This window comes from Diorhabda carinulata, chromosome X (assembly GCF_026250575.1).
Source record: "Diorhabda carinulata isolate Delta chromosome X, icDioCari1.1, whole genome shotgun sequence".
Classification (NCBI taxonomy): domain Eukaryota; kingdom Metazoa; phylum Arthropoda; class Insecta; order Coleoptera; family Chrysomelidae; genus Diorhabda; species Diorhabda carinulata.
The window spans coordinates 763195-779687 of NC_079472.1; the positions used below are offsets into that span (position 1 = coordinate 763195).

General features: G+C 30.3%; 1 protein-coding gene across 1 annotated transcript in view; it reads left to right on the forward strand.

The window, feature by feature from the left end:
• The first annotated feature begins 171 nt into the window (after positions 1-171).
• Positions 172-16493, forward strand: part of LOC130902680 (uncharacterized) — a 46561-nt gene continuing 30239 nt past the window's right edge. The window contains exon 1 of the mRNA XM_057814932.1: positions 172-503. Coding sequence (XP_057670915.1) covers positions 453-503 — 51 coding nt within the window. The 5' untranslated portion in view covers positions 172-452. The remainder of the gene's footprint in view (positions 504-16493) is intronic.

Below are 16493 nucleotides of genomic sequence, written 5' to 3' on the forward strand. Positions count from 1 at the left end.
ATGTTTATAAATATCTTAAGCTTTATTTTTTGCTATATTTTCAAAAAATAAAACTGAATCATAATGTTTAATCTATTAAATTTCATATTATAAATAAATTAAACTTATTTTTATTCAGGTCACTGTTACACTCGCTTTGCAAATCCCCCTACCATTTTCAAATTGACAACTGACATTTAGAAATCATTAGTAAGATGACAGTATCTTTGTCAGTTTTGTCAACAATTTTCTCACAAAAATGCAGAAATGTATGGTGAAATTATTTTAAACAGCTTGTGCGACCTTATTTTATCGAAATTTTATTAATTTTAATGTTTTATATCAATAAATTTAAACGTTAGTGCATTCGTGAAAGTATCTTTGTTAATACTTTTGTTTAGAAACAGTTTCGTTCTAATTATTGTATATTTCTCTTATCAATTTAATAATGTAAGACTAGTTTATGCTCCAAGATGACCAGCAGGGGTTATTATAATGAAGAAACTCCATTTTTATATAACACGGTAAGTTTTACTATGGTTTTCTATTTGATCCGATATTGCCCAAGCTACACACTATTTAAAGAGTTGCACAGTTTCACAAAACCTGTAATTAGAATACAAATAATTGTGAAATTACTAAGATGTACCACTACAAAATGTAGATCATACTTTCACATATCCCGAAAGTGTGTTAATTAGATGTTACTTTGATTACTGTTTATCTAAGGTGGGCTAAGGACCTTAACCATAATCATATTCATGTAAATCAAATATTTAATTTAATAAAATAGAATATTGAAACTAATTGGCGTTATTTAGATATTTTTGGTGAATAGTGTGTAAAATAAATATGTATTTTAAATAGAAGTTGGTTATAATGTGTTTTTGTTGATTCAAAATCTTACTATTTTAAATTAATCACGCTTAAGTGGAAAAATTCTAACATTTTCGCGTATTTATGCCATGCAACACGCAAATATATTCAGTTTTTGCAAATAAATAGTCTTTATTCATCATTTTAAATATGGATGACATTGTCATGATTCCTGGGAAAGTTATCTTTCAAAATTTCGTGAATATCGCGTGTCTAAACACTCGTATTTCATAGGTAACTGGTACTGTTTTTCACTGATGTAATTTCCCTTCACCTGTTTTCTTTTATAACATACCCCTTGATGTTAGACTAACTGCAAAATGAATATAGATACTTGTATGTAAAGAAAAGTTAGTTTTTGATGGAAAATGCATGGTTTAAATGATTATTCTTTATAAAATCTGTCTAAAAATGTTTCCATTTCAAATAGTATATCTCATACCCACATGTAATACGAGCTATTTAAAGTTTGAACTGGTTCTAGCTAGTCAGAATGAAATTATAATGAGATTAAAGCGTCAAATAAGCTCACAAAATGTTGAAATATGTCTATAAAATTAATTTAGTCAGTTTAAAGACTATTTATGAGTGATATGATTGATTTAGATTTGGAAATGAGTCAGTAAAGGACGAGACACCCTTCGATTTAAAAATTAAATGAAATCAATATAATCGGTTGCTTATATGGTTACGGGAACGTGAAAGAATGAAAAATTAGATGAAAAGTTTGATTTTTCAATCAGCAAAATGTCATATCACATAAAAATTTTTCTAGAAATTAAATGCATCAACGTTGGGATGAATGCTGATTGTTGTTCACCATATTTTTGGATCGACCCTCGTATATTACGTAGTTTACTTTCAGGATTGTTTTTTTTTTTCTATTAAACGCTTTTGAACGTATTAATTTACAAAATGGGAAGTTAATTAATTGGGAATCTTTTAAAAAAAGTCGTCACGTTAATTAATTATTTTTTTTTTCCTTTTTATAAAAATGAACAATTGCGTGTATATTTACAATTTGCGATAGGAAAAATGAAAATTCCCGCAGTTCGGTGATGGCACGAGGATTCTTTGGCCTCGGTTTTCTATTCTTTGATATCGCTAGATCGATAAAGGGTACGGCAATTCGGGGGGCGGGGCGGCGTTAACAGTATAAAAAAAATAGACAATCCGCTCGGAAAAGTTAACTAAAATCGATTAGCCTCGACGATATGCTATTATTTTCATCGGGTTACCTACTTTAAAACTTGTTTTGTTACTTTTTATCACCTTGTATATGGAAAACGTGACAACTTTCAAATTTCTATATCCCTTGATATTTTTAACAATATATAGGGACACCCTGTATATAGTCAACAGATTTTTTTCGAAATTACTTATTGAATTGTTTAATTTATTCCGAACTATAGACTTTCCCTGTATACACCTGTTTATCACAATTAGTTACAAATCATTAAATTTTGCATGGGCATAAAGTAGTAACAGTGCTGTTTCCGGTTTATACTCGACTCGAATAAAATGTACTTCGTTAAAAATTATGATGTATGGAATCTAGACAGTTATATCCATATTTCATGTGCTAAGGAAGCCGGAATTATGTATGTAGGCTTGGCAACACCGGTGTTGCCAAGTAAGAACTGTCTGCTTGAAATTTTTTTACCTAATTTTTTATTTAGTTCAACAATCGATTTGCATCTAGTGCCTTAAGATTTTATCAAAAAAGTTGATAAAAATAAATATTAAACATAACCTTAATAATACCTGTCAGTAGATTTTTAAAATAATCGATGAAAAGGTCGATGATTGTCAGCCATTTTGTGTCTTGACGTGAACATGAAAACGTGATATTTATATAGATTTTTATTCGAAAAATTTGTAAAAATCATTAAATATATTCGATTCCAGATTCTATAAAAGTTACAGATACATTTTTTATACAACAAAATTGTTAAAAAAAATCTACTAGACGAATATAAATAGTAATAGTAACAAATAATTTTGACAACGCCACCGGATATTAACAGAAACGTCAAGTAGTTCCATTACAAATTATTAAGCAATGAATTGTTAACTTTTTTTTCATATTTCTGCAACTATAATGAACTAAAAATCATATTATTTTAAATAATATGATAACTAAATTTATTGTATTCGTAAAATTGACTAGAACATACCGATAATTACTACAATTATATTACATCATATAACGGATACAAGTGGCGTCCTCTTCCTGTAAAACTACACATACATAAACATGGATACGGTCTTAAAGAAAGTAAAAATTATTTTACGTAACCAATAAATAATTAAATACTGTACGTTTACTTCCCTATTTTTCGGTTTAAATTAATACAGTGTGTGCCAAAAATGATAATCGTGCATAAAATACGTTGAAATACTTTTTTCTCGTGTGTGTCATATACTACAGGGGGTATCAAAACGTGATTCATAAATAGAAAATAATTATTATTTAGTTCGGTTGGAACTACTAGTTTTTACTTTCTATTGAAACCGAGATAGTTAATAATAAACAAGTTAGATCGTGATTTCAATAATAAATTAAATTGTTATTATAATCGAACGAACACAGATATACAATTAAGTTAACTAGTTCGAAATAATAATCGCAATTGGAATTTTCTTTTTGTTTCGAGAGATTGAAGAAGTTAAACGACTTTATATACAGGGTATTGAATCTTGTTGGGATTTTTAGATAAAATAACGGCGAGGGATAAAAGCGACGTTGTCAAACTACTGAAATATATAAATGTTTTAATAACTTTTTACTTTTTGTATCTTTTTATATGTTTTTTTTGATAAATCGTTTTTATTTTTGGTCTCTATTGATAGAAATATAGTTTAATGAGGTAAAAATTCTACGATAACACGTTCTGAGTAGGTTCAACATTAAAAACGTCAAACTTTATGATGACAATGTCAGTTTTGACATATGTCAAATAAGATAAGGGACTTTTAGATATGTCAAACATTCATATTTCATTGTGTCGTTGTTTAAGGTTTAAAAAAACGTTAAATATACGAGGGTTGTCTAAAAACTTACGTATCTAATAAATAAAAAATGATAATTTTTATATTTATATGTACATAGTTGCCAAATTGTGTATTTTTTCAGTAAAAACTTTGATTTATTCTCATTTGAGAATATCGCGTCGTATTAATATCTAATTAAATTAATATTTTGTTTATCAGACTTTCCCCGTAAAACCGGATTATTAGCCACGAACAATGCACGGTTATTTATACTTGAAATAACCAGTAATTAAATGAAATATCTAGAACGAGTTTGATAAACATTAAAACCTAACGGATATTCAGTTTCTTTTTTTTTTTTATAAACCTCACACATCAGTAATGATGAAACTAATCGATGTTACAAGATTTACTATTAATTTTCCGAAGTATCCAAGTGTGTATATTGAAATAATTTCGAAAAGCAAGAAAATAATTTATTACCGAGACCGATTCAGATAAAAGATGTGATTACATGATCAGATTTGCAATTACAGATTACGCAACTAACGCGGAAAGTCACTAAATCTTGGTAATAACATCTAATTACACTGATATTAATGAGTACTAATAATACCATGGTTTCAAATAAATAGTACAATTATTTTAACGCTAATGTTTCTCATAAATTTTTGAACAACTTTAGAGCGTCGTATTTTCAATACTGTGAACTCTACGAACGTCTTGATTTTTTCCTACATAAAATTAATCTTCAAAAACACTTGTTCAAAATTTCAAATCATTATTCCAATTATTTTAGCCCGGGTGATTTTTTAAAAACGCTAATGTTTCTCATAAATTTTTGAACAACTTTAGAGCGTCGTATTTTCAATACTGTGAACTCTACGAACGTCTTGATTTTTTCCTACATAAAATTAATCTTCAAAAACACTTGTTCAAAATTTCAAATCATTATTCCAATTATTTTAGCCCGGGTGATTTTTTAAAAACGCTAATGTTTCTCATAAATTTTTGAACAACTTTAGAGCGTCGTATTTTCAATACTGTGAACTCTACGAACGTCTTGATTTTTTCCTACATAAAATTAATCTTCAAAAACACTTGTTCAAAATTTCAAATCATTATTCCAATTATTTTAGCCCGGGTGATTTTTTAAAAACGCTAATGTTTCTCATAAATTTTTGAACAACTTTAGAGCGTCGTATTTTCAATACTGTGAACTCTACGAACGTCTTGATTTTTTCCTACATAAAATTAATCTTCAAAAACACTTGTTCAAAATTTCAAATCATTATTCCAATTATTTTAGCCCGGGTGATTTTTTAAAAACGCTAATGTTTCTCATAAATTTTTGAACAACTTTAGAGCGTCGTATTTTCAATACTGTGAACTCTACGAACGTCTTGATTTTTTCCTACATAAAATTAATCTTCAAAAACACTTGTTCAAAATTTCAAATCATTATTCCAATTATTTTAGCCCGGGTGATTTTTTAAAAACGCTAATGTTTCTCATAAATTTTTGAACAACTTTAGAGCGTCGTATTTTCAATACTGTGAACTCTACGAACGTCTTGATTTTTTCCTACATAAAATTAATCTTCAAAAACACTTGTTCAAAATTTCAAATCATTATTCCAATTATTTTAGCCCGGGTGATTTTTTAAAAACGCTAATGTTTCTCATAAATTTTTGAACAACTTTAGAGCGTCGTATTTTCAATACTGTGAACTCTACGAACGTCTTGATTTTTTCCTACATAAAATTAATCTTCAAAAACACTTGTTCAAAATTTCAAATCATTATTCCAATTATTTTAGCCCGGGTGATTTTTCAAATAAGCTAATGTTTCTCATAAATTTTTGAACAACTTTAGAGCGTCGTATTTTCAATACTGTGAACTCTACGAACGTCTTGATTTTTTCCTACATAAAATTAATCTTCAAAAACACTTGTTCAAAATTTCACATCATTATTCCAATTATTTTAGCCCGGGTGATTTTTTAAAAACGCTAATGTTTCTCATAAATTTTTGAACAACTTTAGAGCGTCGTATTTTCAATACTGTGAACTCTACGAACGTCTTGATTTTTTCCTACATAAAATTAATCTTCAAAAACACTTGTTCAAAATTTCAAATCATTATTCCAATTATTTTAGCCCGGGTGATTTTTCAAATAAGCTAATGTTTCTCATAAATTTTTGAACAACTTTAGAGCGTCGTATTTTCAATACTGTGAACTCTACGAACGTCTTGATTTTTTCCTACATAAAATTAATCTTCAAAAACACTTGTTCAAAATTTCACATCATTATTCCAATTATTTTAGCCCGGGTGATTTTTTAAAAACGCTAATGTTTCTCATAAATTTTTGAACAACTTTAGAGCGTCGTATTTTCAATACTGTGAACTCTACGAACGTCTTGATTTTTTCCTACATAAAATTAATCTTCAAAAACACTTGTTCAAAATTTCAAATCATTATTCCAATTATTTTAGCCCGGGTGATTTTTTTAAAAAAACTAATGTTTCTCATAAATTTTTGAACAACTTTAGAGCGTCGTATTTTCAATACTGTGAACTCTACGAACGTCTTGATTTTTTCCTACATAAAATTAATCTTCAAAAACACTTGTTCAAAATTTCAAATCATTATTCCAATTATTTTAGCCCGGGTGATTTTTTAAAAACGCTAATGTTTCTCATAAATTTTTGAACAACTTTAGAGCGTCGTATTTTCAATACTGTGAACTCTACGAACGTCTTGATTTTTTCCTACATAAAATTAATCTTCAAAAACACTTGTTCAAAATTTCAAATCATTATTCCAATTATTTTAGCCCGGGTGATTTTTTTAAAAAAACTAATGTTTCTCATAAATTTTTGAACAACTTTAGAGCGTCGTATTTTCAATACTGTGAACTCTACGAACGTCTTGATTTTTTCCTACATAAAATTAATCTTCAAAAACACTTGTTCAAAATTTCAAATCATTATTTCAATTATTTTAGCCCGGGTGATTTTTTAAATAAGCTAATGTTTCTCATAAATTTTTGAACAACTTTAGAGCGTCGTATTTTCAATACTGTGAACTCTACGAACGTCTTGATTTTTTCCTACATAAAATTAATCTTCAAAAACACTTGTTCAAAATTTCAAATCATTATTTCAATTATTTTAGCCCGGGTGATTTTTTTAAAAAAACTAATGTTTCTCATAAATTTTTGAACAACTTTAGAGCGTCGTATTTTCAATACTGTGAACTCTACGAACGTCTTGATTTTTTCCTACATAAAATTAATCTTCAAAAACACTTGTTCAAAATTTCAAATCATTATTTCAATTATTTTAGCCCGGGTGATTTTTTAAATAAGCTAATGTTTCTCATAAATTTTTGAACAACTTTAGAGCGTCGTATATTCAATACTGTGAACTCTACGAACGTCTTGATTTTTTCCTACATAAAATTAATCTTCAAAAACACTTGTTCAAAATTTCAGATCATTATTCCAATTATTTTAGCCCGGGTGATTTTTTAAAAAAACCAATATTTCTGATAAATTTTTGAACTTTAAATCATGATATACAAATTTCTTGGGACTATTCTTGGTTATAAATAAGACAGAAACTGTGTTTTTTTCCAATGTTTTCAATACGTATAAACGTATAGTTCAGCAAGCACTTTGAAACCTCTTTGGACTTCAAAGCAAAAAATTATCCCGCCACGGATCTGAATAAATAATAATTTAACGGTGCGTGGTCTGGACTAAGTATTAGGTTGCAAAACAATTAGCCAATTAGCATCAATTTTTGTTTATAAGAAAAAGAAATTTTAAAAATTGTATTTTTATCACGTTATTTGTAATTTTCCACTCGGTATGTACTTATAATGTCAACGGTTCTTGCATTATTTCCGTTTTCGCCTACCATGCAATTTCAATTGTTTTCGACCAGGTGTTCTTCAAATTTACACACAACATAATTTAGTAATATTTGTTGTTAGTTCAAATTTATTTATTCTCGAAATTTTATATCGAAATATCATGACAGTTTTAACATGGGAAGTGTATATAGGATTACGTAAAGCCAGTTTAAACATATAAAGTATGAAATGTAACAAACTAAACAAGAAATTAGTGATTACGAGACAAGAAAAACATTAGTTTTTTTAAAAAAATCACCCGGGCTAAAATAATTGGAATAATGATCTGAGATTTCGAACAAGAGTTTTTGAAGGTTAGTTGTATGTAGAAAAAAATTAGCACGTTCGTAGAGTACACAGTGTTGAATATACGACGCTCTAAAGTTGTTCAAAAATTTATGAGAAACATTGGTTTTTTTAAAAAATCACCCCGGCTAAAATAATTGGAATAATGATCTGAAATTTCGAACAAGTGTTTTTGAAGATTAATTGTATGTAGATAAAAATCAATACCCTCGTAGAGTTCATAGTATTGAATATACGACGCTCTAAAGTTGTTCAAAAATTTATGAGAAACATTAGTTTTTTTAAAAAAATCACCCGGGCTAAAATAATTGGAATAATGATCTGAGATTTCGAACAAGAGTTTTTGAAGGTTAGTTGTATGTAGAAAAAAATTAGCACGTTCGTAGAGTACACAGTGTTGAATATACGACGCTCTAAAGTTGTTCAAAAATTTATGAGAAACATTGGTTTTTTTAAAAAATCACCCCGGCTAAAATAATTGGAATAATGATCTGAAATTTCGAACAAGTGTTTTTGAAGATTAATTGTATGTAGATAAAAATCAATACCCTCATAGAGTTCATAGTATTGAATATACGACGCTCTAAAGTTGTTCAAAAATTTATGAGAAACATTGGTTTTTTTAAAAAATCACCCCGGCTAAAATAATTGGAATAATGATCTGAGATTTCGAACAAGAGTTTTTGAAGGTTAGTTGTATGTAGAAAAAAATTAGCACGTTCGTAGAGTACACAGTGTTGAATATACGACGCTCTAAAGTTGTTCAAAAATTTATGAGAAACATTGGTTTTTTTAAAAAATCACCCCGGCTAAAATAATTGGAATAATGATCTGAGATTTCGAACAAGAGTTTTTGAAGGTTAGTTGTATGTAGAAAAAAATTAGCACGTTCGTAGAGTACACAGTGTTGAATATACGACGCTCTAAAGTTGTTCAAAAATTTATGAGAAACATTGGTTTTTTTAAAAAATCACCCCGGCTAAAATAATTGGAATAATGATCTGAAATTTCGAACAAGTGTTTTTGAAGATTAATTGTATGTAGATAAAAATCAATACCCTCGTAGAGTTCATAGTATTGAATATACGACGCTCTAAAGTTGTTCAAAAATTTATGAGAAACATTGGTTTTTTTAAAAAATCACCCCGGCTAAAATAATTGGAATAATGATCTGAAATTTCGAACAAGTGTTTTTGAAGATTAATTGTATGTAGATAAAAATCAATACCCTCGTAGAGTTCATAGTATTGAATATACGACGCTCTAAAGTTGTTCAAAAATTTATGAGAAACATTGGTTTTTTTAAAAAATCACCCCGGCTAAAATAATTGGAATAATGATCTGAGATTTCGAACAAGTGTTTTAGAAGGTTAGTTGTATGTAGAAAAAAATCAGCACGTTCGTAGAATTCACAGTATTGAAAATACGACGATTTAAAGTTTAAAAATTTTTATGTGAACTGTTCAATTTCTAGTTTCATTTTCCTCTTAGACACTCGTCCGAATTTATGATCGTAATCGGATCGGAAGGATGCACGATAGGTGTGACCCGGCCTTTACGCGTACGTAAGGCTATAATTACGTCGAGCAATAAGAGAAACATATAATAAAGAGTTTTTAATATAAATTATATCAAAAAACCGACCGTGACGATTATTTATAATGATATGAAAAAAAAACTGCTATTCTAAATCAATTAAAATCAAATATTTCCTGTCGCCTTGACCTTGAATATAATTTTTTTGATATTATATTAAAATTATGTGTTTCAATGTATATTTAAACTTTGAATTGTTGTTTTGACGTTGCAACGACGCCATAAACGTCATTCTTTGGCATATGTTCGTCACATCCGGCATCTCCCTTCCGAAAATAAACATCCTCGTTATATTTGGCTGGTATGAACGTTGTTTATTTACACAATTAAGAACATCAATTCAATTATAAACCTTCGTCTTAAAGAAGTGCGTCTTGAAGATGTCCAAGACGTAACTACTAAAAAAATATTTTCAATATTGTTAATTCTACGAACGTCTCGATTTTTTTCTACATACAACTAACCTTCAAAAACACTTGTTCGAAATTTCAGATCATTATTCCAATTATTTTAGCCCGGGTGATTTTTTTAAAAAAACTAATGTTTCTCATAAATTTTGGAAACAACTTTAGAGCGTCGTATATTCAATACTGTGAACTCTACGAACGTGCTGATTTTTTTATACATACAACTAACCTTCTAAAACACTTGTTCGAAATTTCAGATCATTATTCCAATTATTTTAGCCCGGGTGATTTTTTTAAAAAAACTAATGTTTCTCATAAATTTTGGAAACAACTTTAGAGCGTCGTATTATCAATACTGTGAACTCTACGAACGTGCTGATTTTTTTATACATACAACTAACCTTCAAAAACACTTGTTCGAAATTTCAGATCATTATTCCAATTATTTTAGCCCGGGTGATTTTTTTAAAAAAACTAATGTTTCTCATAAATTTTGGAAACAAATTTAGAGCGTCGTATATTCAATACTGTGAACTCTACGAACGTGCTGATTTTTTTATACATACAACTAACCTTCAAAAACACTTGTTCGAAATTTCAGATCATTATTCCAATTATTTTAGCCCGGGTGATTTTTTTAAAAAAACCAATGTTTCTCATAAATTTTTGGACAACTTTAGAACGTCGTATATTCAATACTGTGAACTCTACGAACGTGCTTATTTTTTTATACATACAACTAACCTTCAAAAACACTTGTTCGAAATTTCAGATCATTATTCCAATTATTTTAGCCCGGGTGATTTTTTTAAAAAAACTAATGTTTCTCATAAATTTTGGAAACAACTTTAGAGCGTCGTATATTCAATACTGTGAACTCTACGAACGTGCTGACTTTTTTATACATACAACTAACCTTCAAAAACACTTGTTCGAAATTTCAGATCATTATTCCAATTATTTTAGCCCGGGTGATTTTTTTAAAAAAACTAATGTTTCTCATAAATTTTGGAAACAACTTTAGAGCGTCGTATTATCAATACTGTGAACTCTACGAACGTGCTGATTTTTTTATACATACAACTAACCTTCAAAAACACTTGTTCGAAATTTCAGATCATTATTCCAATTATTTTAGCCCGGGTGATTTTTTTAAAAAAACTAATGTTTCTCATAAATTTTGGAAACAAATTTAGAGCGTCGTATATTCAATACTGTGAACTCTACGAACGTGCTGATTTTTTTATACATACAACTAACCTTCAAAAACACTTGTTCGAAATTTCAGATCATTATTCCAATTATTTTAGCCCGGGTGATTTTTTTAAAAAAACCAATGTTTCTCATAAATTTTTGGACAACTTTAGAACGTCGTATATTCAATACTGTGAACTCTACGAACGTGCTTATTTTTTTATACATACAACTAACCTTCAAAAACACTTGTTCGAAATTTCAGATCATTATTCCAATTATTTTAGCCCGGGTGATTTTTTTAAAAAAACTAATGTTTCTCATAAATTTTGGAAACAACTTTAGAGCGTCGTATATTCAATACTGTGAACTCTACGAACGTGCTGACTTTTTTATACATACAACTAACCTTCAAAAACACTTGTTCGAAATTTCAGATCATTATTCCAATTATTTTAGCCCGGGTGATTTTTTTAAAAAAACTAATGTTTCTCATAAATTTTGGAAACAACTTTAGAGCGTCGTATATTCAATACTGTGAACTCTACGAACGTGCTGACTTTTTTATACATACAACTAACCTTCAAAAACACTTGTTCGAAATTTCAGATCATTATTCCAATTATTTTAGCCCGGGTGATTTTTTAAAAAAACCAATGTTTCTCATAAATTTTTGGACAACTTTAGAACGTCGTATATTCAATACTGTGAACTCTACGAACGTGCTTATTTTTTTATACATACAACTAACCTTCAAAAACACTTGTTCGAAATTTCAGATCATTATTCCAATTATTTTAGCCCGGGTGATTTTTTTAAAAAAACTAATGTTTCTCATAAATTTTGGAAACAACTTTAGAGCGTCGTATTTTCAATACTGTGAACTCTACGAACGTGCTGATTTTTTTATACATACAACTAACCTTCAAAAACACTTGTTCGAAATTTCAGATCATTATTCCAATTATTTTAGCCCGGGTGATTTTTTAAAAAAACCAATGTTTCTCATAAATTTTTGGACAACTTTAGAACGTCGTATATTCAATACTGTGAACTCTACGAACCTGCTGATTTTTTTCTACATACAACTAATCTTCTAAAACACTTGTTCGAAATTTCAGATCATTATTCCAATTATTTTAGCCCGGGTGATTTTTTTAAAAAAACTAATGTTTCTCATAAATTTTGGAAACAACTTTAGAGCGTCGTATTTTCAATACTGTGAACTCTACGAACGTGCTGATTTTTTTATACATACAACTAACCTTCAAAAACACTTGTTCGAAATTTCAGATTATTATTCCAATTATTTTAGCCCGGGTGATTTTTTTAAAAAAACTAATGTTTCTCATAAATTTTGGAAACAACTTTAGAGCGTCGTATCTTCAATACTGTGAACTCTTCGAACGTCCCGATGTTTTCTACTTGAAAATATCAGTTAAACACCTTGTCAAATTGATAATAAAATCAAAAAAAAAATATTTTAAGGTTAAGAATTGGGTAGTTTATTCCTCTCCGATATTAACGCTGTATTGACATACCTCCGAAACGTTTTTTATTTTTCATATTTACCCCGTTATCTTATCCATAATCTCAACCCAAAAAAACACAAAAATTTTGGAACATACATATTTAATTTTCAACGTAATCTCTCCCCAAAGTTGTTCGATAAATTCTTATAATAAAAAATCGTCAAATTCCTCAAAATAGTCATCGACTCTTCATTATTGGTAAGTCTTGAGACCACCAAGCAATTATTCCAAGTCTGGGACCAGTCTTTGTCTTCTTTGAACCCGGTCCTCCCTTTCCAGTCCGTTATTTTGATTATACTTTTGTTTGGGGTGTGAATTGATGGATCTACGTTTCGTCCTTAGTTGTGGAACGTCTTCAATTCTTAGAAATATTGCCAAACATCTTCACGACGCCGAAACACTGACCAAAATCAACCAAACGCCGATAAAGTATAACACATATGACCCTGACCTAAAGCTTTCGCGCGACAACGTTGCCACTTTGTCAGATAATTCCAATGTTTCGACTAATTTCGTAACGTCTAACTAAAAACTCTGTATTATAACGAAACGTTTTCCACAAATAAACATTAATTTGTTTAAATAATTAACGTATTTCTCGTTATACAGTAGAAAGTTGGATATTGAACAATTTATTTCGTTATTATCTTCATTTTCTTGATTTCTCTTATATTTTTTCATCTTTTTCCGAACGACTCGTAGCAATTATGATAATAATTCACCATCGTGGAAAGTTTATTCTAATTATATACCGCAGGAATCGCAATAAACAATTTCGCCGTTTTATTGTTTTCTTTTTCTTCGAATAAATCTGACAACAGTGCGTCGCGTATTAGACGCGGGTCGAAAAAAAAAAAATATTCGTGCGTTAAAAAATCTTTTAGTTCAATCCAAATCGAGTAATTTCTCGATAACAAACAAGCAACACAATACTAGTTCAAAGAAACTGATATTCGTCGCCATTTTAGTACAGTTATAGGTTAGGTTTCATCCCGTTTTGTCCCAATAATGGTCCAGAAGTGATGTGAATACGTCAAAACTGTCATTGTCATAGTAAAGTTTGACGTTTTCAATGGAGAACGTACTCAGAAGGTGTTTCGAACAGTCAAAACATCGAATTGATGAATCATCCTTCGTACAATCCTTATTTGGCACCCAATGATTTCTTACTATTCTCGTAGATCAAAACTCAACGTTTTTCTATACCTGAAGAAGCGGACGCTAACTTCATGGTATATAAATGGATCTAGAGTCTAGCTGACGCTTGCAGGAGGAAGCCTTAGTTCAATAATTGAGATTTTGACTACTATAGCCTTTGGTAATTCGAATTTGGACAATCTAGAGTGTAGCTGACGCTTACAGGAGGAAGCCTTAGTTCAATAATTGAGTTTTTGACTACAATAGCCTTTGGTAATTCGAATTTGGACAATCTAGAGTGTAGCTGACGCTTACAGGAGGAAGTCTTAGTTCAATAATTGAGTTTTTGACTACTATAGCCTTTGGTCATTCGAATTTGGACAATCTATACTCTAGCTGACGCTTACAGGAGGAAGTCTTAGTTCAATAATTGAGTTTTTGACTACAATAGCCTTTGGTAATTCGAATTTGGACAATCTAGTGTCTAGCTGCGGCTTGCAGGAGGAAGCCTTAGTTCAATAATTAAGTTTTTGACTACAATAGCCTTTGGTAATTCGAATTTGGACAATCTATACTCTAGCTGACGCTTACAGGAGGAAGTCTTAGTTCAATAATTGAGTTTTTGACTACTATAGCCTTTGGTCATTCGAATTTGGACAATCTATACTCTAGCTGACGCTTACAGGAGGAAGTCTTAGTTCAATAATTGAGTTTTTGACTACAATAGCCTTTGGTAATTCGAATTTGGACAATCTATACTCTAGCTGACGCTTACAGGAGGAAGTCTTAGTTCAATAATTGAGTTTTTGACTACTATAGCCTTTGGTCATTCGAATTTGGACAATCTATACTCTAGCTGACGCTTACAGGAGGAAGTCTTAGTTCAATAATTGAGTTTTCGACTACTATAGCCTTTGGTAATTCGAATTTGAACAATTTAGAGTATAGCTGACGTTTACAGGACGAAGCCTTAGTTCAATAATTAAGTTTTTGACTACAATAGCCTTTGGTAATTCGAATTTGGACAATCTATACTCTAGCTGACGCTTACAGGAGGAAGTCTTAGTTCAATAATTGAGTTTTTGACTACAATAGCCTTTGGTAATTCGAATTTGGACAATCTATACTCTAGCTGACGCTTACAGGAGGAAGTCTTAGTTCAATAATTGAGTTTTTGACTACTATAGCCTTTGGTAATTCGAATTTGGACAATCTATACTCTAGCTGACGCTTACAGGAGGAAGTCTTAGTTCAATAATTGAGTTTTTGACTACTATAGCCTTTGGTAATTCGAATTTGGACAATCTATACTCTAGCTGACGCTTACAGGAGGAAGTCTTAGTTCAATAATTGAGTTTTTGACTACTATAGCCTTTGGTCATTCGAATTTGGACAATCTATACTCTAGCTGACGCTTACAGGAGGAAGTCTTAGTTCAATAATTGAGTTTTTGACTACTATAGCCTTTGGTCATTCGAATTTGGACAATCTATACTCTAGCTGACGCTTACAGGAGGAAGTCTTAGTTCAATAATTGAGTTTTCGACTACTATAGCCTTTGGTAATTCGAATTTGAACAATTTAGAGTATAGCTGACGTTTACAGGACGAAGCCTTAGTTCAATAATTAAGTTTTTGACTACAATAGCCTTTGGTAATTCGAATTTGGACAATCTATACTCTAGCTGACGCTTACAGGAGGAAGTCTTAGTTCAATAATTGAGTTTTTGACTACAATAGCCTTTGGTAATTCGAATTTGGACAATCTATACTCTAGCTGACGCTTACAGGAGGAAGTCTTAGTTCAATAATTGAGTTTTTGACTACTATAGCCTTTGGTAATTCGAATTTGGACAATCTATACTCTAGCTGACGCTTACAGGAGGAAGTCTTAGTTCAATAATTGAGTTTTTGACTACTATAGCCTTTGGTAATTCGAATTTGGACAATCTATACTCTAGCTGACGCTTACAGGAGGAAGTCTTAGTTCAATAATTGAGTTTTTGACTACTATAGCCTTTGGTCATTCGAATTTGGACAATCTATACTCTAGCTGACGCTTACAGGAGGAAGTCTTAGTTCAATAATTGAGTTTTTGACTACTATAGCCTTTGGTCATTCGAATTTGGACAATCTATACTCTAGCTGACGCTTACAGGAGGAAGTCTTAGTTCAATAATTGAGTTTTTGACTACAATAGCCTTTGGTAATTCGAATTTGGACAATCTATACTCTAGCTGACGCTTACAGGAGGAAGTCTTAGTTCAATAATTGAGTTTTTGACTACAATAGCCTTTGGTAATTCGAATTTGGACAATCTAGAGTCTAGCTGCGGCTTGCAGGAGGAAGCCTTAGTTCAATAATTGAGATTTTGACTACTATAGCCTTTGGTAATTCGAAGTTGGACAATCTAGAGTGTAGCTGACGCTTACAGGAGGAAGCCTTAGTTCAATAATTGAGTTTTTGACTACTATAGCCTTTGGTAATTCGAAGTTGGACAATCTAGAGTGTAGCTGACGCTTACAGGAGGAAGCCTTAGTTCAATAATTGA